At 45.6% G+C, this 27,712-nt stretch overlaps 2 protein-coding genes and 1 non-coding gene across 3 annotated transcripts; 1 reads left to right on the top strand and 2 right to left on the bottom strand.

Moving 5' to 3' along the window:
• Positions 1-47: 47 nt before the first annotated feature.
• On the bottom strand, positions 48-11,592 carry LOC133054993 (zinc finger protein 551-like). Its single transcript, XM_061140443.1, has 4 exons — positions 11,010-11,592; positions 9,995-10,154; positions 6,611-6,734; positions 48-5,361 (listed from the first exon to the last, which is right to left on the bottom strand). The coding sequence occupies exons 1-4, from the start codon at positions 11,267-11,269 to the stop codon at positions 3,548-3,550; spliced, it is 2,358 nt and encodes a 785-aa protein (XP_060996426.1). The 5' UTR covers positions 11,270-11,592; the 3' UTR covers positions 48-3,547.
• Positions 11,593-16,479: 4,887 nt separating this feature from the next.
• Positions 16,480-18,026, bottom strand: ZSCAN4 (zinc finger and SCAN domain containing 4). The gene is made up of 3 exons (XM_061140450.1): positions 17,571-18,026; positions 17,282-17,447; positions 16,480-17,189 (listed from the first exon to the last, which is right to left on the bottom strand). Exons 1-3 carry the CDS (start codon positions 17,955-17,957, stop codon positions 16,480-16,482), a joined length of 1,263 nt encoding a protein of 420 aa, XP_060996433.1. The 5' UTR covers positions 17,958-18,026.
• A 7,260-nt stretch (positions 18,027-25,286) lies between these two features.
• Positions 25,287-25,390, top strand: LOC133055296 (U6 spliceosomal RNA). Its single transcript, XR_009692594.1, has one exon. It is a non-coding gene; the product is annotated as a U6 spliceosomal RNA (small nuclear RNA).
• The last annotated feature ends 2,322 nt before the right edge of the window (positions 25,391-27,712 follow it).

The following is a 27,712-nucleotide window of genomic DNA, read 5'->3' as shown; positions in this document are numbered from 1 at the left end:
GTCTTATTTGTTAAAATAATAAGTAAACACATAAAAAGAAAGTAATCAAAAGTTATAAGTAGTCTTTTTACCAAAGAAAATAAACAGAGGGCAAATAAATGCATGAAAAAATGCCCAACATCATGAATTCTTAGGAAAATGGAAATAAAACCAAAGAGCTACAACCACACACTCATTTTAAGGCCTAAAATTTTAAAATATCAACTATATCAAGCCTTGGCTACGTTGTACAGGAACTGCAATTCTCACACAGTCGGTAGGAAGACAAAAGGGAACGAACGCTTTAGATCAGAGATGGGCAGGTGTTAAAATGTTAAACATCTACCTACACAAGTAACAGTCTGGGAAATACAACATATTCTTACAAAGAACAAATGCAAGTATTTAAAGCAGTTTTATTTGTAATACCCCAAATCTGGAAATAACCCAATGTCCATACACAGATGAATGGATAAATAAGGTGGTTATCCAAAGAACAGAAGACTACTCAGCAATTAAAAAAAAAAAAATTACTCATATAAGCATCATTGTTGAATCGCAAGATAATCATGGAGCATGAAGTAAATCAGTTTTTAAAAAAGGATATACATCTTATGATGCCTATTTAAAATTACAGAAATAACAAACTAACCTATTATAAAGGAAAATAAGTAAATGAATCAATGATTATCTGTAGGGCTGAGGAGAATAGGGAATGAAATTCAAAAAGGGCATGAGGTAAATATGTGAGAGTTAAGTTAACTTTCATGATTGTGATGATGGTTTCACAGCTTTACACAAATGTGAAAGTTGATCAAATCATACCCATTAGGTAAGTGCACTTTGTAGTATGTCAGTTACACAATCCATGTTGTTCAAGGGTTACCTTACCCTTTGCTAAATCTTCATAAAGCCTTAAAAAGTGGTTCCAAATAAAAGCCTAGATGTCCCACTTCTCCTGGTTAATTAGGTTGGGAACCCTGTTTGGTCTCTACAACCTCTCCTTATGCCCTGGGAAGCAGCCTTGCCTCAGTGGCAGCAAATATTGGCAAGCAATATTGCCACTTGAATCAACAGAACTGCTGGCTGGGTCACAAAAGACATATCCTTGGACTACAGGATTGCCCTTCTATCTTTGTTTTCCTACCAGTAGAGCAGTGGCCTTGAGGGAACAGCACAGAAATGCTATAGAAGCCCACAAAGCTCACCTATAGGAAACACAGTTACAGAGGTCCCAAGAATTTCTTACACATTGATCCCATAGTATATGGTCACTGGAACATTAGTGGACAAACTTTCAGAAGAGGCATATTCTGTCTAATTTACTGCAGTTTTCTCAACCCCCTAATAATCTAGTGCTTCTGCACCAATGAAACCAGCCCCCTTTAAAACTGAGTCCCCTGCCAAATTTATGGTTAACATCTCTACTCAAAATTGTATTCCTTTTCTTGTCCTGTCCCCATTCCACTCAGGATTGAGGACTATCAAATAAAAGCAGGACTCCGTGGGTCCTCCTGGGCATAAACGTTCCTCCATGTCCCTTGTTTGTTAGTATTGATAGAAAAAGGCTTTAGTTTCCAAGGCTTTCCCTGAGTTCCAAAGAACAGATTCAAGCAGCTCCTAATTAAGGAAGTGAGGGAATATAGAAACGAAGGAAAAGCAGTCAAGAAAGAAAAGAAATGACAGCTTAAACAATGCTGCCATTGCTGCTGTTTAGTCTCCAAGTCCCGTCTGACTCTTTTGCGGCCCCATGGACTGTAGCCACCAGGCTCTGCTGTCCACGAAATTCTCCAGTCAGGAATACTGGAGTGGGTTGCCATTTCCTTCTCCAGGGGATCTTCCCGACCCAGGGATCAAACCCACGTCTCCTGCTTGGCAGGTGGATTCCTTACCACTGAGCCCCCTGGGAGGCCCATCGTAAACAACAGCTCAGCAATAAAGCAGAGTCCTAGTTCCTCCTCAAGGGATACACAGAACAATCCGACACATACCTTTGAGCTGTTCTGTAGAAATGAAGACCCCCACCCAGGTGGAAGATGATGACTACATGCTGACCACAAGCACACAGACCCCAGCCTGGTTGAAACTAGCAGGTTGATGATTCAGAAAACTGAAACATCACCCTGTTAACTCAATACTAAGCAATCAGAAGAAAGTCCATGAGCAGCAACACTCAAACCAGATGTTGCCTTTAAAAATTCTTCCCTGAAATCCACTGGGGAGTTCAGGTCTTTTGAACATTAGCTGCCTATTCTCCTTCCTTCTGTATATGCGTGCTCAGTCCCTTCAGTCATGTCTGCCTCTTTGCAACTCTATGGACTGTATCCCACCAGGCTCCTCTGTCCATGGTATTCTCCAGGCAGGAGAATTTCCAGCTCTAGGAATTGAATCTGCGTCTCCTGCATTGCAGGTGGATTCTTTACCACTGAGCCCCCTGGGAAGCCCTCTCCTCGCTCAGTCCCCTGCAATAAATGCTATGCTTCACTTCACCACAACCTGGAGTCAGCAGACTGGCTGTGCTACACCTGGGCAAGTGAACTTGAGTTTGGCTGAGTAACACCAATAATGACTCTACCTGATCCTTACAGTCTAACAATAAATGACACTAGCCTATGAAAATTTGTATATCATGGCACAGAACCTGGGAAAAAGCTCCCCTCAGTGGGACTAGGAAGTATGTAAACAAGGGAATAAAATTTTCACGTTGCTCACAGAAGCACTGGGGGTCCTCAAAACAAAGGCCTCCTCTTTAGGGTAACTTCCGACCTCTCCAAAAATCCTGGCAGCAGTCCACCAATTAGGACCACAAGACCCTGCAGTCTTTCTTGCAAGGCCTTGGGGAGCAATGCAAATTAGACCACAGCTGGACAAAGAGCTATTTATTTCCTGCCATAAGGTCCCAGAAAGCCCAGAAAGTTTGGGATTCCCACAAAATCTGTTCACTCCTACATTCTCATCTATCACAATTCTGCTTCCAAACCCCTGTGGATGAGAGAATAGACCTGCCAAAATTAAAGTTGCAAGAGCGGGCCTTTACAAAAGATCACAAACCAGAGCAATGTGCAGCAAGCAGTTCCCAGGTTAGTAAATTAGAACTTGGAAAAATTCATCACTAGTATGACATGAGAATAATAATGTCCCTGAAAAAGGTAGTTCTTCTTAGAAAGCTGAGTATAGGTCCTTTGAACCAAAACTGGGTCAGGTCCATTCCCTGAAAAATCAGACAGAAAGGAATGGAGATCTGGCTAAGGGCCTGGGCTATTTATAACTTCCTTAAGCAAATGTGAGAACACAGAGGTCAGTTTTCTTGAGACTGTTGGAGTGGTGACTGATGTAGAGAGGTGAAATGTCTTCAGTCAGAAACTGAGTGTGACATAAATCTAACAGCTCTGGGCAGGTTAGAAAGTACAATGCATTTCCTTAAAGTTGCAGATGTAACTGAAACTTATGTGGAATCTTGCATGATGTATGCTTGAATTAGAGAGGTTTAAATTCAGGTAAATGGCTCTCACACAGTCTCCTCCAGTGTTGTTATCCTGAGTGAGGAAATAAAACATTCCCTGAACATTTAAGACTTTTCTCCAGTGTGAACTCTCTGGTGTCTAAGGAGGTTAGATTTGCAGCTAAAGGGTTTCTCACATTCACTACACTCATAAGGTCTTTCTCCAGTGTGAACTCTCTGGTGTCTAAGGAGGCTAGATTTCCAGCTAAAGGATTTTTCACATTCACTGCACTCATAAGGCCTCTCACCAGTGTGACCTCTCTGGTGTTGAATGAGAATATCACTTCGGGTAAAGGATTTTCCACATTCGTTACACTCATATGGCTTTTCTCCAGTATGGACTCTCTGATGTTGAATAAGGCTAGCATTTTGGCTAAAGGATTCTCCACATTCATTACACTCATGTGGCTTCTCTCCAGAATGAATTCTCTGGTGGTGAATAAGGCCAGAGTGTTGTCTAAAACATTTTCTACATTCAGTGCACTCATAAGGTCTTGTGCCAGAATGAATTCTCTGATGTTGAATGAGCTCAGATTTTCGGGTAAAGGCTTTTCCACATTCAGTGCACTCAAAAGGTCTTTCTCCCGTGTGAACTCTCTGATGTTCAATGAAGACAAATCTGCGACTAAAGGATTTTCCACAAACATTGCACTCATAAGGTCTTTCACCAGTATGAACACTCCGGTGACGAATGAGGTTAGACAACTTTCTAAAAGACTTTCCACATTCACTGCACACATAAGGCCTTTCTCCATTGTGAATTCTCTGGTGTTGAATGAGGTCATATTTGTAGCCAAAAGATTTCCCACATTCACTGCATTCATAAGGCCTTTCTCCAGTGTGAACTCTTTGGTGCCGGAAAAGGCTAGAGCTGTGTCTAAAAGTCTTCCCACATTTGGTGCATTCATAACGTCTTTCTTTAGTGTGAACTCTCTGGTGTTCAATGAGCTTGGATTTGTAGCTAAAGAATTTCCTACATTCACCACATTTAAAATGAATTCCTCCAGTAAGTTGTGTCTGTTGGTAAATGAGTTTGGATTTGTGACTGAAGACTTTTCTGCATTCACAAGTCCTTTCTCCAGTGTGAATTCTCTGGTGTTTTGTAAGACTAAAGTTGTGGGTAAATAATCTTCCACATTCTCTGCATCCAGAAGGCTTTGTACCACTGTGAATTCTCTGGTGTTTAACAAGGCCAGAGATTTGGCTAAAGAATTTCCCACATTCACCACACTCACCTGGCCTTTGTCCAGTGTGAATTTGCTGGTGCTGAATAAGTCTGTAGTTGCAGTTGAAGCCTTTACTACATTTGTTACATTGATAAAGTCCTTCTTTAGAGCAGACGCTTTGATCTTGAACAAGATTGTGGTTGTGGCTGTCAACTTTTTCACATTCACCCCACTTGTAATGACTTTTTTCACTGTGAAAGGCCTGCTCACCCTTTCTGCCAGTCTGTGATTCCTCATTGTTGCTTGTGGCCTGGTGCTGGAGAAGGCTCAAGGTGGCTGGGCAGTCCTCCACAACTTCCCTACTGGTGAAAGGCTTCCCTGACACAAAGAGGTTGCAGCTCCTCACAAATGAGACCCTCTCCACATCTCTTTCCCAGGGCTTCTCTCCACTGTCATCCCTCTGCTGCCAGTGAAAGTCTGCACTGGAACAGAAGTGTCTCAAACATGTACCACCCCAGTCTGGTTTCCTAAAACAGTATATTGTTCGGTGCTCAGCTTGGTGCAAAGTATCTTTTAAAATGGGGACACACATCTCACAGGGGTGGATCTTCCAGGTGGATAGACCTGCCTTAGAAACCCTGACCTGTGACTCTGCTTCTACAGATAAACTCTGCTCAGAAGGGGCCTCCTCATCTTCTGTTCCATGCCAACAACCTGAAAGCAGAAAAACGCTGAGGAAATGCATGTTGACTTTGGTGGGAGAGGAAAGACCCATTACAAAGGTGTGTGAGAGACACAACTGAGAATGAATCATGGGTTTGTTCTAAAAACAAGGGAACTGGGGGCAAACTGAGGAAGTGGCTGCTTGGCAGCAGTGGGCAGCCTCTGAAGATCATAGAATAGGGGAGACCTCACCAGACAAAGGACACAAGGATGGGGTGCCCCACCTGGTGCGGAGGCAAGGTCTCCAACTCATTTCTCTGCCAAAAACCTTCTGCTGTGGGAAAGGCTGGTTGTGTCCTGCCCTGGTAAAATTCAACTGGAACTGAGTAACTGGGGTTCAAGGACTATTTAAGGATATATGCACACCTCATGATACACGTACAGGTCAATGTAGAAGAACACTGTAGAGGGAGCAGTGCAGCATAACAGGTGATCCATGGAAACTACAAAGGTGAAGGTGGTCAGGAACCGGAAGTCACAGATGAAATGACAAGTCAGCAAAGTGTCAGGTATGGGGAAAAGGCAGAAATGAGGTATGGCCAAAGGCACTACTGAACACAGGGCAGGTTCCTGAGTTGATCTGAAAACAGCCGTGATGTCATGTCCTCCCCCACCTGCCATGCCCGAGGCCCAGGAGGCTCTCTGCTGAGACCATCTCACCATGTCTAGTCTGAAAGAAGTAGGATTCTCTCTGTACCCTCCACTGTGTAGCTACTCAGAACCTTAATACTGCAAGTCTTATTGAGTGGCCAGCACTGGCCTCAAGCAACTTGGCATTGACAGTATTCAGTAAAGAAAACATTACAAAGAACAAGTGAAGGAAAGAGTTCCAAGAACAGTCCATGGTTCATGTAAGTAATGACCATGACCTGGCACAAGCAGTCACAAAGAACTCTTAGCTAGGAGAAGGGGGAAGAATTGGAGGCCAGGGATCTGGACATAGTCACTCCACCAGAGAGACGGCAAGCAGGATGGGATTCATTAGGTGGCCTGCTAGACTCCTGACTCCCAGACCCATCTCTGCACTTCTGGAGGCAACAGGTGTTAGGGCTGCTTGGGGAGTCCACTGCTCAGAGCACTACACACAGCTCAGTGCTGGCATCCACAGCACAACTGACAAGAAAGTGGAGGAAGTCAGCAGAGTCTGTGGTCCAGCTGTGGGAAAGACAATGCTAATTCAGGGGGAAAGGGGAAAACAGGACATCATCTCAGAACATGAGGAAGGGTGTGAAGGTCTTACCCAGGGATGCTACAAGTGCAAAGTTTTCCAGCATCACACTGTAGTACAGGAGTCTCTGAGCCTCATCCAGGAGCCCCCACTCCTCCTCGGAGAAGTCAATGGCCACATCCTTAAATTTCACACCCTGTCATAATGGAGACAGTTCATTCCACCATCTGCTTCTCTCCTAGGATTCCAAGTTCATTGTGCCACGTTCCCCCTGCCCTGCCCCACCCCACCCCCCTCACCAATTTATCCTCTGCTCACTCCCCAACAATTCAGAGGAGATATCAGGCCTTGATGCCATTAGAGTCACTCTCCTTATATTCTCACTGATACTGTATTTTCCCACATCTACAGGCAGATGAGCAGACAGGTGACATCTGACCTCTGGGTCTGGGATGTAGGCCACATGACCTCTTGTCAATAAGGTGGGTGTAACGAACATAGGTTAGGGAGACAGGCTGGCCACAGGGAGGGTGTAATGATCTGACACTGGTCCTTCCTTCACCCTTATATCCCCACAACAGGGTCCTGGGGCCGTTAGTTCACACTACCTCTTCATATGCACATCATTCTTTGTTGTTTTTTTTTTTTTTTTAATTATCAGTGTAGGAAACTTTATTATTCAAGATTCCAGGCTCCTGGCCCACCTTGCAAGCAGGATTTTTTTTTTTTCCCTTTCTTTTTAAAAAAAATTTTTAGTTAATTTGTTTATTTTAATTGGAGGCTAATTACTTTACAATATTGTAGCGGTTTTTGTCATACACTGACACGAATCAGCCATGGGTGTACATGTGTTCCCCATCCTGAATCTCCCTCCCACCTCCCTCCCCAGCACATCATTCTTTGAACCACACTTTGCTCCCGCAGCTGTATGCTGCAACTTCAAAGGTCACAGAGCCTTGCCATGATGGGGATAGTTCATTTCATGACCAGCTTTCTCCCTCGGATTCTAATTTCACTACCTTCCCTGTCCATCACCTGCTTAGGGGGTTCCTCCCCCATGATGGTGAAGATTTCCAAACTGAGGTGGCACTGACGCCAACTGTCTCATCGTGGTCCTACTGATCACTGTGTCAACCCTAAACAACAGGCAGATGGGCAGATAGATGTTACCTAAGCTCTGGACCTGGCACATGAAGCCACAACACCTCACTCTTTTCAGGCAATGCCCCTCGTGTTCCCCAGATCTTCTCCCAGACACCACCAATCACGGGCTCTCACTCTTCGCTCTCAGGCCAATACCAAGGCCCTGGAGCCAGGAGTTCACGCTCGCGCTCCATGTGTACAGTACTCCTCCTACCACAACTCTCTCACAACTGCACTCCCACAGCAGCAGGGCCCTCCTGCTTACACCATAGTCATCTCCTTGGCGTCTCCATTCATACTCAGCATATGTGATCTACACAATGCTAGCCAAGTTCAAACACGATCAAGTTCTACCTGAGACAGTCAAGGCCACACCGACAAAGGCAGCCTACAGTCCTACTATGAAAGCCTCCTTCTTTGACTGTCCCTTGCTTCAAATTCATCTACTGAGAACCACATCAGATCTCAGATACCCATGGCCACCTCCATTTGTACTGCATTTGATGAACCCTCACCAGTCACAGCTTTCCTCTCACTACCTAACCCTCATTCAAGGCCCGACACCTGCCCTTTGCACCACCTGTGACTTTTCCAGATGACTCTTTGTGTCTCAGATCTGATCTGGTAGCCAGACTAGAACACCCCAAGTCCCACAAAGGATTACCACAAAATCCTGGTGAGTTGGTAAAGCACCGGCTTCTTTGAAATAATGATGATGCCTCTGCATCCAGCTCACATCCACTGATCCCTCAGAGACCTTGGTTGTATGCCAAACCATTTTTCCTCACAACCCTCTCTGTGACCACCTCCCTCACCTGTGCAGTGACACCCACCTCCCATAACCAGGGGTTCAAGTAAGAAACCCAGTCCTCAGACCCTCCCTCTTCTTCCTGGGCTATGATTACCTTTATCATCCTGACCAGGATTTCCTATAACAAAATGATCTACAACTCCTCCCTCGTCTACACACTCTCCACTACCTTTTGGATAAGCCTGCATCCCAAACTCCTCCTCAGAGTTCCAAATGTCCACAAACTGTCCTCTGAAACATCTCATACCCTTAAGAAGCCAAGAATAAAACTTCTGATATCCCCAACGAAAATTACCATGACTATGGACTTCCCCATCTCAGTTGGTGGAGGCTTCAGATGCAAATACCAAACTTTCACTTGACCCATGACTCCTACCTCTCCTCCTCTCAACCTCAAAATCAGAAAATCCAAGTTGCCATACCTAAAACACCAACCCAGAATCCAGCCACTTCTCCCATGGCCACCACCCTGGTCCAGCAACCAGCACCCTCACCCAGACTATAGCAGTATCCTCCTCCTTGCCCTTCTGATGACCACCCTGAGGCCAGTACTGTTCTCAATGCTGCAGCAACACAGAGTGTGTTGCAGCCCAGGGCAGATCACCTGTCTCCACTGCTCCAAACCTCTCATTGCTCCCAACACCTTCAGAAAGTATTAGTCGCTGAGTAGTGTCCTACTCTTTGCGACCCCATGGACTATAGCCCACCAGGCTCCTCTGGCCATGGAATTCTCCCAGCAAAAATACTGGAGTAGGTTGCCATTCCCTACTTAAGGGGATCTTCCCGACCCGGGGATCTTCCCGACCCAGGGTTCCAACCCCAGGTCTTTTGCATTGCAGGCCAGATTTCTTTACCACCTGAGCCACCACCTCCAGAGGAGACATCCAATTCTCACAAGGCAGTTCCAGAACTACCTCCTGCTCTACTGCTCCCAGTCCCACGAGAAAGAAAAGATACCTGCAGGTCTCTGAACCATCTCTACCCCCGCCTCCAGGACTTTGTACTTTCTGGTATTTATGCCTAAGCTGGTACTTTCCTTATCTCCCTCGACTGGTTGCCAACAATGGAAACCACTCTATCTAACTCTAGGCCTGGAATGTGTTCATGGTCCACAGGCCCAAGGCCTGGAAGAGTGGCAGAACAATACCAGGACGCTATTATTCCAGAGACCATAAGAGTGGGGTGAGGACTAAGGAGACCCTGAAATAAACTGCACAAATGACTATCACTCAGTGATTCCATGATACATAAATCTGGGGGAAAAGGGAGGTCATTTGAGAATTTGAGACAACCACGGCCAGCATCCTTGGCTCAGGACGCTTAGTACCCTTGGCGAGCCCAGGACCCAGATGAGCTCAAATGTCTGAGCCCCAACACTGTCAGTCACAAGGCTCCAGCCACGACCGCCCCACTGTCCTGGACCCTGGAGCCTGGGCTGCGGGCACTCGGGGATTTACCGTCTGGTGTGGCGAGGGTGGTGGGAAGACGAACATTTCGTTTACCTGTGGTGGGTCCCTTAGCGTCGTCACCACTGCCATCGGACTCTGGATGGAGCAGAGTCTGTAAGGCGCAGAGACCTGGATCTCTTGACTGTTTTGGGTTGCCCCGAGGTACGCCGCCTGGTGGCTCAGCTGGTAAAGAATCCGGCCTGCAATGTGGGAACTTAAGAGACAGAATCCAAGGGTGCAAAAAAGAGTTACAAAATCTTTCCACTCCCCAAAGCCTGTTCCAACTGGCCCTCCCTTGGTTGCTCCCTTTCTTGGGACCATTACTACTTATTATCTTACTCCCCTTACTTGGACCCTGTTTCTTCAATCTCTTTCAAAGGTTTCTCCAAGATCGGATTTGGGCCATCTTTAAAGACCAGGTCAAGACCATTCTTGAGAGCCTCACCTCGACACCAGAAAATGGGGACCCTGGGCCCTAGTACAATCCTCCGTTCCAGACCCAGAGCTGTCGCTCTGACCCAGCACGAAGTAGCCAGAGAGACACGGCGCCCTTTCCCCCATCTTTTTATGACTTCAGGGTCTGGAATGAAGGAGTCCTCGGGCCTGGAAGATATCGACCTCAAGGGCCCTCGCTGAACCAACTGACTTCGGGGATGACAAAACTGAACTTTAAGTCCCACCCCGATACTCCGGGCAGATTGCGTCAGCCCGGGACCCTCCACCCCCTGGACCGCACCCCCCCCCCCGCCCCGCCCCTGTTCATCCACAAACTGCCATCTCAGCTAAAGAATACCCAGAATGCCCACCTGACTAAATCTTCCCGTGTAGCTTCTGCAAAAGCTCCCCTTAAATATGAAGCCTCCCTGATCCCGCAAGTGCTCAGCCTGGTCGTTAGACCGACAGTCTCCCCTCCTTGCCTGAATAAGGTAACCTGTCTCCGTTGAGGTCGTCTTCCTTTCTTCATTGCCTCGTCTTGAAGTATACCTTACAGCCTGGGCTGCGGGCACCCGGGGACTCAGTCTGGTGTGGCGAGGGCGGTGACTGCTCGGAGGACGAACGTTTCGTTTACCTGTGGTGGGTCCCACAGCGTCGCCGCCGCCGCCATCGGACTCTGGATGGAGCGGATTCTGTAAGGCGCAGAGATCTGGATCTCTGCCTGTTTTGGGTCGCCCCGAGGTACGCCGCCTGGTGGCTCAGCTGGTAAAGAATCCGGCCTGCAATGTGGGAGACCTGGGTTCCATCCTTGGGTTGGGAAGATCCCCCGGAGAAGGGAACGGCTACCCACTCCAGTATTCTGGCCTGGAGAATTCCATGGACTATAGAGTCCATGGGGTCGCAAAGAGTCGAACACGACTGAACGACTTTCACTTTCACGAGGTGTGCCGCCTCCAAATATTGGACCGGCCTCTGTAGAAGCCTCCGGCTCCTTCTTTTTTAGGACCCCTGGCTCTGAAATTCTAAGCTGGCAATCTGACCTGCGTGAGTGCGTGCTTAGTCGCTTCAGTCGTGTCCGACTCTCTGCGACCCTATGGACCATGGCCTGCCAGGCTCCTCTGCCCATGGGATTCTCCAGGCAAGAATACTGGAGTGGGTAGTCATTTCCTTCTCCAAACCTGACCCGAAACAAGGCAAACCGACCGCCACAAGGAGGACGCCGGATGTCCCGCCCCCACGCCAAGCCCACGCAGGGAAATACTTCAGTCATGGGCTTTAATTGGCTCAACTCCGCCACCTTTCGGCGCATTGCCCTCTGGTTACTGTAGTTTCCGCAGCTGTGCAAGCTAGAGTTAGAGAAACCTGCCTGGCAGCCACCTAAACGAGGAAAAGTTCACCGCAGCACGGAGAAATATGGCCACTATTTTGTAAAAACTTTAAATGAAGTTCACCCTATAAAAATATTGTCACGAGACTTCCCTGGCGGTCCAGTGGTTAAGACTCCATGCTTTCGCTGCAGGGGTCCTAAATTTTGTAGAAGCTGTGTGTCTGCAGAAACTTCCAGACTTCCCCAGTGCCCAGTGGTTAAGAATCCGCCCTCAAATGCGGGGACGCGGATTCGATGCCTGGTTCTGGAAGATCCCACATGCAGCGGAGCAGCTAAGCTTGGGTACCACAACTTCGGAGCCCGCACTGTAGAACCCGCTAACATAACTAGAGAAAACACAGTCGCAGCAAGGAAGACCTAGCCCAGACAAAAATAACAAACTCCCCAAATGTGCTAATCTGCACTCACAGCAGAGTCTCCACCTCAGCCAAATGCACAGGTGACCAGCGGGAGCCCACCTTTGTATTGCTGAACTCTGCGTATAACCGCTGGGATTGGAGCTGGGTGGAGGCCCTGCACCCTTTCTGTTTATGGTTTCCCTGCCTGTATGGTGCCAAGTAGAGTCGGACAGGCAACTGGTTTGTCAAGGAGACATGTCGACTGTGCATTTAACCTGCAAAACTCAACCATGTTGCCTAAGTAGAGGAGGGAGAGAAAAAGTCTTTTTTGGGAAAAACAATTTTATTTATCTTACTTGCTGATTCCAATAAACTGTACTCAAAGGTCAGGTATTAAAATCAAACTAGGGTGAAACAGATCACCAGCCCAGGTTGGATGCATGAGACAGGTGCTCAGGGCTGGTGCACTGGGAAGATCCAGAGGGATCCGGTGGAGAGGGAGGTGGGAGGGGGAATCGAGATGGGGAATACATGTAAATCCATGGCTAACTCATGTCAATGTATGGCAAAAACCACTACAATATTGTAAAGTAATTAGCCTCCAACTAATAAAAATAAATGGAAAAAAAAAATCAGACTAGTCACAATACTAAGCATTTCGCAAGAGTGGACATCCAAGGTCTTTTATAATGCTAATGATGAGGTAATGGGTAAAAATCAATTTGAAAATGTTTGCCTCCAGAAATCTGAGAAATACTTGTTTTTCCTTTACTCTTTCACTGCTATCATACTCGACACTATTTTTTTCTTATTGAAGTATAGTTGATTTACCATATTATATTAGTTTCAGGTGTGATTCAATACAATGGTGATCCAATATTTTTATAGATTATACTTCATTTAAAGTTATTACAATAAAGTGGCTATGTTTTCCTGTGCTGTACAATATATCCTGGTTGCTTATTTATTTTTCACATAGTAGTTTGTCTCTATGCATCTTTCCCCCTATCTTGTTCCTCCCTCTTCCCCTCTCCCCACTGATAAGAACTAGTTTGCTCTCTATAAGTCTGTTTCTTTTTTGTCATATACATTCTCTTAATTCAACTTTAGATTCCAAACATGACTGATAGCATAGTATCTTTCACTGATTTATTTCACTAAGCATAACACTCTCTAGGTCCATCCATATTGTTGCAAATGGCAGAAATTCATTCTTTTTATAGGCTCTGCAGGTAAAGAATGAGCCTGCAATTCAGGAGACACAGGAGACATGGGTTTGATCCCTGGGTCAGGAAGATCCCCTGGAGTAGAAAATGGCAACCCTGGGAAATCCCATGGACAGAGGAGCCTTGTGGGCTACAGTCCATGGAGTTGCAAAGAGTCTGACACGAATATATATACCACAGGCTTCCTTGGTGCCTCAGCAGTAAAGAATCCACCTGCAATGCAGAAGATGTGGGTTCGATCCCTAGGTTGGGATGATCCTCTGGAGAAGGAAATGCCAACCCACTCCAGTATTTTTGCCTGGAAAATCCCATGGACAGTGAAGGCTGGTGGGCTACGGTCCATGGGGCCGCAAAACATCTGATATGACTGAGTGACCAAACAACAACAAATATATCCCACATCTTCTTTATCCATTCGTGTGTTGATGGCACTTAAGAGGCTTCCATATCTTGGTTACTGTATACAGTGTTGCTATGAAAACTGGTGTGCCTGTATCTTTTTTTTTTTTTTTTAATTTACTCTATTTTTGGCTGTGCTGGGTCTTCGTTGCTTCTTGCAGGCTTTCTCTCATTGCAGAGAATGGGGTCTATCCTCTAGTTGAGGTGCCCAGACTTCTCACTGTGGTGGCTTCTCTTGTTGCAGAGCGCAGACTCCAGAGTGTTGGCTCAGTAATTGTGGTGCACCGAGCTAATTGCCCTGCGGCATGTGGGATCTTCCCAAATCAGGAGTTGAACCAGTGTCCTTTGCATTGCAAGGCAGCTTCTTAACCACTAACCACCAGGGAAATCACATGTTTTTTTTCAAGTAACCACACTCAACACTTCTGACACCAGAAGTGTGACTTTTTTTTTCTCACAACAGCCAGTTCTCTGTGACACCACCTGGGTGTCTTTCTGACACTAACTGCACCTAGTGCAAATCCCTCAGGTTAAGAGCTCAGTCCCACAAGACTGGCTCCCACTTCAGAGGCCAGTTGCAAAGAGTGGTTCCCCATTACCCACAAGCTCTGTCTGATTTGGTTGCAAGTCAGTTTCCTCTGATCACCCTCCTTGAATTTGATCATTTGCTAGATCAGTTCCCAGATGTCAGGGAAATGCTTACTTAACCAGTTTACTATATTGTAAGGGAAATGCCAAAGGATACAGATGAACTTTCAGATGAAGAGGTACAGAAAGATTGGGAAGGGTCTTTGAGCACAGGAGCTTCTATCCCTGTAGAGTTGGGACCTGCCACCCTCCTGGCACATGGTTGTGTTCTTTAGCTGGGAAGAACTCCAAGTCCTGAACTTAAAAAAGCATGATCCATGATTAACTTAATCTCCAGTCCCTCTCCACTTCCAGAAGTCCCTTAGCTTCCACTTGGAGCTAAATGTTCCAAGTTTCTAATCATGGTTTGGTCTTTCCAGTGATGAGCCCCCATCCTGAAGCCATCCAGGAACCCACCAAGCATCACCTCACTAAGAGATGAAAAGACACTCCTTTCAACCTAGAAATTTCAAAGCATTAATTGCTTCTGTATCAGGAGCCAGAGTCCAAAACCAAAGAGTAGAACAGAAGATGCTCCTTGTGTTTTTATCTCTTAGGAAAATACGAGAGTTTTCAGAGCTCTGTTCTGGGGAACTAGGCAGACTCCAATGCACGTATTTTGGCTATGTTTCACAGTCCACCTCCCAGAGGTCTTTCCAAAGAAAAGCCTTCTTTAATACCAAGATTTTCAAGAATATTCACAGTAGGAAAACACCTGGAGACAGCCCAGGCAAGAAGATGGATAGAACTTCCCTGGTGGTCCAGTGGATAAGAACCTGCCTGCCAATGCAGGGAACACGGGTTTGATCTCTGGTCCAAGAAGAGTTCACGTGCCAAGGGAAAACTAAACCTGTACGCCACAACTACTGAGCCTGTGCTCTGGAGCTGGTGCTCCACAACAAGAGAAGCCAACACAATGAGAAGCCTTTGCACCACAAGGAAAATGTTCCCGCTTAGTGAACTAGAGAAAGCCCATGTGCAGAAATGAAAACCCGGCACAACTAAAAAATAAATAATTTAAGAAAATAGTTATTAAAAAAAAAAAAAACGTTCTTCTAAAGCTTTCCTTCAGAGGTGGCAATGCTTTTTTCTTTTTTTTTTTTTTTAAAGGAGGGCTTCTCTACATTTATCTGGGGCATTTCCACACTATCCGCACCCAGGTAGTTCTCCCTTCTATGGAAGTATCAAGGGAATCAGAGAGATGTCAGATTTACCCATTCCAGAATTCAGGCATTTCTATGTGGCACCTTCCAGTTGTTCAGTGAAACTGAAGCCTAATTTCCTACTGGAAACCAGTTCACAAATGTATTCCAAGTAACTGGCATATATGCCTTTGCCTTGGCTGTACACAGAATCCACTTTTTCCAAAGTGAACTTTCAAACTGATTCTGCGAGTAAGCTGCTTCTACACCCATAAGCTCCATCTACTGGAAGAAATTAATGGAACACATTGGACTTTTCTGGCATGTTAATAAAATTGCATACTGCAACTTTCAGTACCAGTCTTATTTAGGTCCAGTTTACCTATCAAATTGTAAGCCACTGAATTTAAGAAATGATTATATATATATTTAAATATAAAGTGTTCCTTTCTTCAGTTAGGCTTCTTTTCTGAGTTTCCATCTCTGCTCACCTTTTTTAGGTGTCTGTGGATGCACTAGAGGTAAAGGGTGTGAGTGGAGGACAGGGGAGCAGGCAGGGAAAGTCTGATGGGACCACTGCGAGCTAGTGTTTGTGTCCTGGGCTTGGAACTAACTGTCTTCTCACATGAGGCACATGTCTAAAGTTGGGTGAAACAATAAATGGAAAATACAGTTAGAAAATTCTATTTAACATTTTTTTATTTCTCTTCCTTTTTTTTTTCCTATTTTTTAATTTGTACTTTTTTTGGGTGGCATGGTGCAGCATTTGGGATCTTAGTTCCCTGACCAGGGATGGAACCCATGTCCTCTAGTGGAAGCACAGAGTCCAAACCACTGGACTGTCAGGAAAGCCCCCACTTTTTTTCTTTTTTCTTTTAATTATTTTTATAAAGTATAATCTAAATGGAGAAATACTATGGAAATCTACATATTCACATACATATTTATATCCATTACATTGGGGCCGTAGCCAAGGAAGATTAATTTAATGTGGAGCACTTTTGAGGGTAGTTTTCTGGTGAAACCTAAGATGGCGGTGGTAGGTGGAGGACTGGCGGAAGCATCTCTGGCAGAGGGAGCACTCATAGGGCTTCTCTCCTGTGTGGGTTCTCTCATGAGCCCGAAGGTTGGTTTTGTGGGTGAAGGCCATTTCACACGTGCTGCACGCAAAGGGCTTCTCTCCTGTGTGAATCCTCTGATGCACATGGAGGTCTGATGCCTGGAAGAAGCCTTTGCCACACTCGGCACAAACACATGTCCTCTCATTATTGTGTCTCTTCTGGTGAACTCTGAACCGAGAGGAATGCCTGAAGGTCTTGGGACACCTCTCACATCTGTATACTTCTGGGGCTCTATAGGATCTTTCCTGGTGTTCCCCACGTGCAGAAGTCCCCTCAGAGCTCTGACAGATAGAAACAGGCCCAGGGGTGACCTGGTCTGCTTCCACTTCCATGAGGACATCTTGAGAAGAGGGTCCTTTGAGGGATCCGTCCTGGGGCCTGGAGGGGCCTGGGCCTGCTCCTCTTCTGGAGCTTCGTGGATTCTCCAGAGAAACACCTCCTTCTTCCAGCCTCGGACCGTTCTCTTCTTGGACAATGAGTAGGGAAGGTATTTGATTGCTTGGACCAGTAATTCTGTCACTTACTTGATGAGTTTTCACAGAAAAGTTGCCATCATTTTCTTTATCTTCATTTTCTGTAGGGAGCGAAAAAGTGACTCAGTGAAATTACACCCAAGAAAGAGCCCATATGGGCCACCCCTCTGGGACCTGGGCTCTGCCCACTCACTTCGTCCTGTTTCCAGGGACATATCTTGAGGAGTCCAGGAGGTTGTCCCCGCATTCTCTCTTGTTGGGGTTCCTGTCGACAACTGTTTTCTGAAGTGAATGATAACTTGTCTTAAGGGCATATTCTCACAAAAGAGGGCTTCCTGTCCCTGCATGTGGACGTGGACCTGTGAACAAAGCCTGGTTACCATCTGTAATAACTCTTCTTTCTCTACTTCCAGGTAACTCCAACAGACTACTTATTCCTGACACTCCCACGTCCCTCACTCTGGGTCAGAACCCCTACTTACTAAGCCAGGTGTCTTCATGCCATCGTCCGTCAGATCCTCCATGAATTTCTCCAGGTTTCTGCCACTTGCATTCCATTTCTCCTGTAAAGTGGACCTGTCACTGCAGTGCCCATTGATCATAAACTGTTCCAGGACCAGACGAGAAATTATTTCATCCTTGCTGTGTTTTTCTGGCTGCAGCCATGAGTGAAATAAGTGATAGAGTCTTTGCAGTTCTTGTCTTGCACTTGAATTATTGCTGTCTCGAAGTAAGTTGAGCTGAGTGCTGGGGAACTCAGGGATCCCCTCTTCCTCCTGGACGGCAGATCCTTGGGTGGGTGAATTTTCTGACCCAGGATCCCTCCTGGATGGTTCACCTTCAAAGGAGATTCTGCGGTCTGAAGCCATTCTTAACAAGAATTCTCATAGAGCTGCAACTTGAGGGATTCAGTCTCCCCTGACTTGTTTCTCGGGCAATCTCTTTCAACAATGTTTAAGGACTGCAAAGCTAGAGACAGAAGAAATATGTAGTTAACTACAACAGTGTCGTAGTTGAAAAGAAACAAAAAAAATCCAGGTTCAACTGAGTTCATGGACCAATTCTACTAGATATTTAGTGAATAAACAAATGGAGAAAATGGCAACATTATTAGTAATCCCAGAAATGTAAAATAAAACTACAACAACAAGCTACAAAATCACTACCTCCCAGAAGCCCTAGAATAAAATAGTTAGCTGTGGCATGGATTGGAGGACCTGGAACTCTCAATCACTGCTGGTGAGACCTCACATTGGAAATGCTTTGATTAGTATGTAATAAATCTGTATTTATGCATCCCCTGTGACTCATCAGTTTTACTTCTCTGCCTGTACTCAACAGAAAAATATATTCATGTGCATCACAGACATATACAAGAATGTTTATATCCACATAATTCATAATATTTCCATGCTGTAAATAATCTAAGTGTCCAGCATTAAATGGGACAGATTACAATTAATTGATGTCAAGGTATATTTGATAGACTGAGAAGAAATGAACTCCTCTATGCAACAACATAGAATAATCACAAAATACAGTGTTAAATGAAATAATCCAGGCACTAAACTATACATTTTGTTTCTTCTCATTCATGTTCATTGAAAAGTATTTAAGTATTATCAATATTATTTAGGATGTTGGTTACATTTTTGGAAGCACTGGTAGATCCTGGAATAGGTACTTATGGAGGACCCCATCCCAGTTTGCCTGGGACTAATGAAAGAGTGCCTGGGACTAATGAGAGAGTTCCTGGGATGTTGAACTTCCAGTTTTAGTGGGCGACAGTCTACCTCTTGATCTCGGAGGGAATTATACAGGAATGTTTCTCTGTCAAAATCCACCAAGCTATATATATATGTATATATATATATATACTTTCACTTTTTCTTTTTTCTGTATGTGCATTACATTTCAATAAAAACATTCAACTTAACTTAAAATAATAAGGAGGGGTGGACTTCCCTGGTGGTACAGTGGATAACAATCCCCCTGTCAATGCAGGGCACACAGGTTCGATCCATGGTCCAGGAATATTCTACATGCCACAGAGCAATGAAGCCTGGGTACCATGACTACTTAGCCTGTGTGCTGCAACTGCTGAAGCCTGTGAGCCTGGAGCCTGTCCACCACAACAGAAGAACCCACTGCAGTGAGAAGCCTGTGCACCACAACTAGAGAAAGCCCATGCAGAGCAACAACGACCCAGTGCAACCAAAAAATAAAAATAAACAAGTAAATAGTTTTTAAAAAGATTTAAACAGGAAATGGGGGACCTTCCTTCGTGGTCCAGTGACTAAGGCTCAACACTCTCAACACAGCGTGTCTGGGTTCCATCCCTGGTCAGGGAACAAGATCCTCCTGCATACCACAATTCAGACCCAGTGTGGTCAAATAAAGAAAGCAAAATAATTATTTTAAAATAATAAATGAGTCTTAAATCATAATTGGAATTGACTGAACTGAATGAAGGTAATGATCTAGTATCAATACAAAGATATCCCTTCAGTCATTATAAGAAAACAAACTACTACAAAAAAAGGACAATAACGTTAATGAAATAGGCAGGCTGGAATCCATACACATGATCATCTTGGGTTGGAAACTCCGACAGCAGACACAAGTCTGCAGACCCAGCCCAGATATACCCTGTGTAAGCTTGATGATACATTCCTTTAAAAATTTTCCCTTTACTTTCACCTCTTCTCTCTTTTTCTATCAACAATTACCCTTCCTTATGAAAAACATTTGTCGTTGCTTCACTGATATTATCAAAGTAATAATTTTATATTGATCTGTCTCTAATGCCTGTCCTTTTCCACTGGAGTGTAGGATTCAGAGGTGAAGCTTGCATTGCTCAATACTGATTTGTAACTATAAAGCATATGATCTGGGCAACCATAGGCACAGGCTTTCCTGGTGGCTCAGAGGTAAAGAAACTGCCTGCCCAGCTGGAGACTCAAATTTGATCCCAGGGTCAGGAAGATCCTCTGGAGGAGGGCATGGCAACCCACTCCAATATTCTTGCCTGGGAAACTCCATGGAGAGAGGAGCCTGGCAAGCTATAGTCCATGGGGTCGCAAAGAGTCAGACAAGACTGAGTGACTAAACAATAAGAACCACAGGCACATCTCTTGGGATGTCAAACAGAAGATTTAATCCTCTTACTATATTATTGTTCTAATTGTGTTTTATTTTTCTATACGATTAACATTTCAAAGATTATTTATTTATTATTTTTTGTTCAGCCATGGGTCTTGGAATCGAACCTATGCCTTCAGCAGTGAAAGCGCAGAATCTTAACCACTGGACTACCAGGGAAGTCTCTGGATTTGTTTTTGCTTTGTTTCGTTTTGTTTTTTTAAAGTAAATCATGCCACAAGATTAGAAAGTGGGGGTGTTTGTTGGGATTGATATGTGGGCTTCCAAATACCTAATTAATTTCTGTTAACTGATACCATGCTTTGTGTCAACCTCACCTGGTGATCTGATCAGATTAGCCGCCCTGATCTCATCAGTGAGTGAGGCAAAGACGATTCTAGGAAAAACCCTACAGGAGAACACTGAACACATCTTTGCCCTCCCCCTAATCAGGGCTTCTGGCTCAGTGAGAATTGCCAATGCAGAGACAGAAGAGATTTGGGTTTGATCCCTGAGTCGGGAAGATCTGGAGAAGAAAATGGTAGCCCACTCCAACATTCTTGCTCAGAGAATTCCATGGACAGAGGAACGTGGTGGGCTACAGACCACCAGGTCTCAAAAGAGTAGGACAGGACTCAGTGTGTCTAAACAGGAACAACAAGGATCCACTTATCACACCTATTCAGTCAACCTTTTTAAAATGCTAATCTGCTTAGGTCAGACTCCACTGCTCCACTTAAAATTTCCTCTATGGCTCCCTCTTGCTCTCAGTGAAAAGCACCAAGTCCTTCCTGATTCCACCAGGCTTTGCCTCTGCTTGTCCTCACCCCTCCCACCCCATCTTAGGTGTAGTGGCTAGTTATCTACATCCAAGTTCATTGGTTTCTATTGTTGTTGTTGTTTTTTTTCCTGGTGTAATACCCCTGGGACTCCGTATGAGTTCTCTTTTATTTGGCCATGTGGCATGTGGGATCTTAGTTCCCCAACCAGGGATCAAACCCACACTCCATGCATTGGAAGCTCTGAGTCTTTACCACTGGATGGCCAGAGAAGTCCCAGGTGTTTTCTTTGTGGACTTCTCCAGGCATACACAGACCACATGGTCACATTTGCAGCCATGCACTCAATTTCCCACAAGCAAGGCTGCGGAGCAGCATTATGGCTAAGACTTGGAATTCAAAATTGTCATATTTAGACAACTTTTGGAATACAAAATTGTCGTATTTTCATCACAAGAAAAAGAAATGTAATGATGTATGCTGATGTATGCTAACTAGACTTATTGTGGTGATTTATTTCCCAATGCATGCAAATATGTCATATGTAGTACGTCTGAAACTAATACAATATATATGGCTATTATATCTCAAGAGAAAACAAAACAACTACCCTTCCCCCACTCCATATTGCCAGTGTTCTTAATCAGGAGCCTGGAATTTCCAAGCTGTGTGATCCCATACATGATGCCATCAGGCCTCCATCCTTGTCATGGGGGCTCTGATCTCTAAGGACACCCAGTTCAGAATTGCCACAAGAACCAAAATAATTACTACATATGAAGCACATGGAGTATTCACCGGCACATGGTAAGCACAGAGTAAAAGTCCACTAAATAACTGATACACACCCTTTCACTTTCAGCCCCACCCTCACCTCAATTGGCCATGAACCTCGACTTCCATCCGGACCTCCAGGGGTCTTCCCTGGGGGTTCAGCAGTAGAGAATTTGCCTGCCAATACAAGAGACTTGGGTTTGATCTGAGTCATAAAGATCCCCTGGAGAAGGAAATGGCAACCCATTCTAGTATTCTTGCCTGGAGAACCCCATGGACAGAGGGACCTGGCAGGCTACAGTCATGGGGTCGCAAAGAGTTGGACATGATTTAGTGACTGAAAAAAATTAAAAACCAAGCCAGACACAGACTTTCCTAGGAGAAGCTGGCTTCAGTTGGGCCAGATTTTGCACGGCCTGATCAGTGGTTCTGACAGACCATCCCCCATGCCTGTGAGGCATCCATGTCTTTGTATCTAGGAATTTTCTCCCCAGAGCTATGGGTACAAACACAGGAGTGCACACTCACACACACACATGAAATGGCAAATTTTCCTTTTGTTCAGGAAACTCACCTCCCCCAGAAGACTGAACTCCACGCTGGGTGACCCTGAGCTGAAGGCTGAGGACTCTTCCCGGTGTGACTCCCCTTCTCAACCTGAGTTCATCTGATGTGCCCACCCAAGGCTCCTCCCCTTTTATAGGATCAAGGACAGTAATGCATTTAAAGGCCTGATTGGATAAAGTGTGCCTGTTGATGGGATCTCCATTGGAAGCTTCATTAGTGGCAGCTCTCAGGCTTTCCAGTAGTATTACATACCAGCCCTGGGCCTGGGGCAATAGGCCACAGCCAAACACTTCTATTTCTGCAGTGAAATGTAACAACACTTGCACTGAAGTGGGGATAGAAAGTATAATCTCAGGTGTGTTCTGGTCAAGTTCTGTCATTGTTTCTGTTTAGTCTCCAAGTCGTGTCTGACTCTTTTGTGACCCCATGGACTGTACCCCACCAGGCTCTTCTGCTATGGGATTTCTCGGGCAAGAATACTGGAGTGGGTTGCCATTTCCTTCTCCAGGGGATCTTCCCAACCCAGGAATCGAACTCTGGTCTCCTGCATTGGAAGGCAAATTCTTTACCATTGAGCCACCTGGGAAGTCCCAAAGTTTTGTCACAAATGAGTCTTATACAAACTTAACACTTTCCAATTTTCCAAGATTTGTGGATTCCAAGTGAAGCAGAGAGTAAGGCTAATATTCCCTCCTTCTGGGAATTCCCTGGGGGTCCAGTAGTTAGGACTTGGCACTTTCACTGGTGAGGGCCACGAGAACTAAGATACAGCAAGCCGTGAGGCTGGGCCAAAACAAAAACAGAGACAAAGAAAAAGTCTCTCCTCCTGTGGTGCTGAGTCCAAGGGTGCCCCTAGGATCCCAAAGAAACTGTTCCTAGTCCAACAAAAGAATCACAGGGCTGGAAACCAAGATCATTTAGTGGGAAGGGAAAGAGCAGTGCTTATTTTAGGTAAAGAAAGTGCATGATGTTTGATGGACTTGTGGGGAGGGAGGAGGGGGAAGGTGTTTACATAGTGACTGGCGCCTGGTCTGAAAATCTGGTGGGGGTGTGTTGTGTACTCACTCGGGGGAAGGCGGGAGGAAGGGATTTCAGGAAAGCCCAGCACTTCTGTTTCCTGACTAGTGGAGTGAGTGACCCCCTGGAAGATGAGAGGAGAGTTAGGGAAGCAGACGGAGAGCTTTCTGAGAGAAAGGACTTTTGGAGTAGTCCTAATATTGTCTGCTTTCAAGTTATATCCAGAATCTGTTATCCTGCAGCCCCATTATCCCTCCCTCGGATTAATGGGGTCAGCTCCTGACTGACCTCTCCCATCAGTCTTTTTTGTTGTCAGGGAGTTGGGGGGTGCTGTTATGTAGCTTGTGGGATGTTAGTTTCCTAACCAGGGATTGAACCCAGGGTCATAGCAGGGAAAGCTGGAGTCCTAGCCTCTGGACCTCCAGGGAATCCCCTCACGAGTCTTTCCATTCCTGAAGCAGTCATCAGAGGGACACTTTAAAAAAACATTAAAAAAAAAAGTTTTTCCACACCACGTGACATGCAGGATCTTAGTTCCCCAACCAAGGGTCAATCCCGACCCCCCTACTCAGAGTCTTAACCTCTGGACTGCCAGGGATTAAGTCCGGATCTGTTGTTATTAACAAGTCCGCACATGTCCCTTGTCTGTGGAAGCTCCCGGTGGCTCAGACCGCCTCTTGTAAAGAACTTCTCCATTTCCCTTAGCCTCGCAGTTTCATATAATTCCATAAAAATGAATTATCAGCGATGTGAAATTAACACAAAAACAAAGCCACACAAAATGCAAGCTCGTTTATGTCATCAGATTCAATGGACCTAAAATACCTGTCAACTCATCCTTAGCATTTACACGCTGTTTCTGGGCTTGTCTCGCCCCAGGCAGGAGAGTGTGGTGATACCACAGTGTAGAAATGGGCGTGCTGACGGTGGCTGGAGGCCCTGCTGACCCAGCTATGGGGTCCTGGGCATCTCAGCCCCTCCTCTTGCCCCTTTGCTTCCTCCGTGCCACCCTTGTTGACGCTGCTGTTCCCAGAACCCCAAGGCTTCACCCCCATCTTAGGCTTTTATCCCCTTTCCCTCTGTCTCTGGGAGAAGAACCCTGGAGTTCTCCTCGAATTCTCTCCAGGTCTTTTTTTTCAAACATCTGCTTCTCATTGAGAATTGCCCTGGACCCGTTTTCTACAACTCAGCACCTCCCCACCCCCGCCCCAGTCTCTCTCTATTTACCCTCTCAGCTTTTTCTCCAGAGCACTGATCTCCATCAAACTCTATATTCTCCTTACGCGCCTTGTTTATTGCCTGTCAGTCCCCATTGGTAGGAATTTTGTTTCTATTTTGTTTGGCTCTGTTATCTCCAGTGATTTACAGAGCATTTGGGATTTGGCAGGTCTCATTAATGATATGTCAGTTTGAAATGAATATTCCAGGTGTGAGAGAGTGTGGCCTGACCTACTGTGGCTGCTGCAGGAAAGGCAGAATCAGACTTATGGACTTGGTTTATGGAATGGGAACCTCAAGCCAGTTTCGGGTGCGGAAGAGATGGTCTTCTTGGGAGGGCTGCTGATCACATCTCAAAACTGCAGGGAGAAACACAGCTGACAGCAACTAGCAGAGTCCTGTTGGGAACTGAGGTTGTCTCAGACTTGTCTTGATCAGAGTCCCAAGCTGCGGGGAGGAGTTAAAGCAGAGCAGTTTCTGGGGAACTTTCTGCTGGCCCAGTGGTTAAGAATCCACATGTCAATGCAAGGGACACAGGTTCCATCCCTGGTTGGGGTAGTAAGATTCCACATGCCCTGGAGCAACTAAGTCCACGGGCTGCAACTACTGAAGCCTGGGAGCTCAAGACCTGTGTGCCACAACTGAGACTTGAGGCAGCCAAATAAATAAAAAAAACATTTAAAAAGAAAGAAAAGTGGCTTCATGCTCATTTCAGCAGCACATTTAATAAAATTGCAACAACACAGAGGTTAGCATGGCCCCTGCGCAAGGATGACATGTAAATTCAGGAAGCATTCCATATGTTGTGCCCTTCCTGTCCTGAAACCCTTTGCTAATACACACACACACACACACACACACACATACACACAAGCGGTTTCAGTTACTTGGCGTTGGGACACTCAATGACTTCCTGTATAGACTGAGGAGAGGTCAGGCTGATGAGCAGTCCTGGCTTGTCAGGCCAGGCCCTCTCATCCCACAGACTTTGGGGATCACAGCTCAGAAGGTGCTTCTACCTGGCCAAGTTAAGGTTAAAACAGATGAATCTGGTGGCCTATTGTGGTGAAAGCTGGACTCCCTTCCCTGCCCTGCCTAGTCATTTCACATGTGTGTGTCCTCCAAGGCTTCTGGCCTGAACTTGGTCTTTCCTCCACACACACACAGGGCAACTCACACATCCAGGGGGAAATAACTAGACATGGAAGAAGAATGGCAGCCTCACAAGTCATAGTAAGTAACATATGCTATACGGAATGAAGAACTGGAAGAAAAGCATAAACAAATGAAATTAAGGGGGAAAAGTAAGCCAGGAGGTGAGGAGAGAAAAAGCCATAGGAGCAAGAATATATGCTTTTTAGGAAAAGTGTTGGTTATAGACAACATTGATAAAGAAAGGACAGAATAGAATACAGAGGAGGATGCATGTGTGTGTCCTCAGTCGCTCAGTTGTGTACGACCCCGTGGACTACAGCCCACCAGGCTCCTTTGTCCATGAGATTTCCCAGGCAAGAATAGTGGAGTGGGTTGCCATTTCGTCCGCCAGGGGATCTTCCCTAAACCAGGGATCAAACCCACATCTCCTGTGTCTCCTACATCGGCTGGTGGATTCTTTTTTATATTTTTTATTAGTTGGAGGCTAATTACTTCACAACATTTCAGTGGGTTTTGTCATACACTGACATGAATCAGCCATGGAGTTACATGTATTCCCCATCCCGATCCCCCCTCCCACCTCCCTCTCCACCCGATTCCTCTGGGTCTTCCCAGTGCACCAGGCCCGAGCACTTGTCTCATGCATCCCACCTGGGCCGGTGATCTGTTTCACTATAGATAATATACATGCTGTTCTCTCGAAACATCCCACCCTCGCCTTTTCCCACAGGGTCCAAAAGTCTGTTCTGTACTTCTGTGTCTCTTTTTCTGTTTTGCATATAGGGTTATCATTACCATCTTTCTAAATTCCATATATATGTGTTAGTATGCTGTAATGTTCTTTATCTTTGTGGCTTACTTCACTCTGTATAATGGGCTCCAGTTTCATCCATCTCATTAGAACTGATTCAAATGAATTCTTTTTAACGGCTGAGTAATATTCCATGGTGTATATGTACCACAGCTTCCTTATCCATTCATCTGCTGATGGGCATCTAGGTTGCTCCCATGTCCTGGCTATTATAAACAGTGCTGCGATGAACAATGGGGTGCACGTGTCTCTTTCAGATCTGGTTTCCTCAGTGTGTATGCCCAGAAGTGGGGTTGCTGGGTCATATGGCAGTTCTATTTCCAGTTTTTTAAGAAATCTCCACACTGTTTTCCATAGTGGGCTGGTGGATTCTTAACTGCTGCACCACCTGGGAAGCCCACATAGGACAGGGGTATTTATTTATTTATTTATTTTAGGGGTATTTAAAGAATGAATCAGTGAGTTCGATGATCAGACTGAAGATGACACCCAAAAGGCCAAGGGTAGGAGAATGAAATAGAAAGCATAAAAGAACAAAGTTTGTGATCCACCTGGGGGAAGGGATTTTCTCTGCTTTATGCCTCCAAAACAGTGGCTAACACCTATTACTATTAACTAGTTGTGGTACTGAACCCGCCCTCTAAGCCCTCTAGAGTGCTGCAGCTACTGAAGCCTGCTCACCCTAGAGCCTGTGCTCCACAAGAGAAACCACTGCAATAAGCTCGCGCACCGCAACCGGAGTAGCCCCGCTCTCCACAACTAGAGAAAGGCTGTGCACAGCAAGACAGACACAGCACAGACAAAAATAGATATGTAAATAAATACTCATTGTGGGATACATAAAGAAAACGTAAGTAGATGCACCAAGATCTGGATCCCTCCCCAAGAGAGTGGAAAATACGTGATGATCAGGCAGGAGACTGTCTGGGTGAGGGCGAGGTTCGGCAGTCTAAGTCAGGTGTGGACATGATCCTGAAGTTGCTGGACTCTCAAGCATGTGGAAGGAGGTGGCTGAAGTTCAGGGATGAGGCAGGCTGATACCTGTGGGAGAGTCACGGGAAGAAGATAGAGGCACAGGTGACCCGGCTGGGGGTGCCATGAGGATGTTACGTGAGGGCATGTGTACAAAGGCTGGTAGGAATGGGAAGGAGGCCAGAAGGCA

This window comes from Dama dama, chromosome 4 (assembly GCF_033118175.1).
Source record: "Dama dama isolate Ldn47 chromosome 4, ASM3311817v1, whole genome shotgun sequence".
NCBI lineage: Eukaryota > Metazoa > Chordata > Mammalia > Artiodactyla > Cervidae > Dama > Dama dama.
The sequence above is the reverse complement of the archived record's forward strand: the minus strand, read 5'-3'. Positions and strand labels throughout refer to the sequence as shown.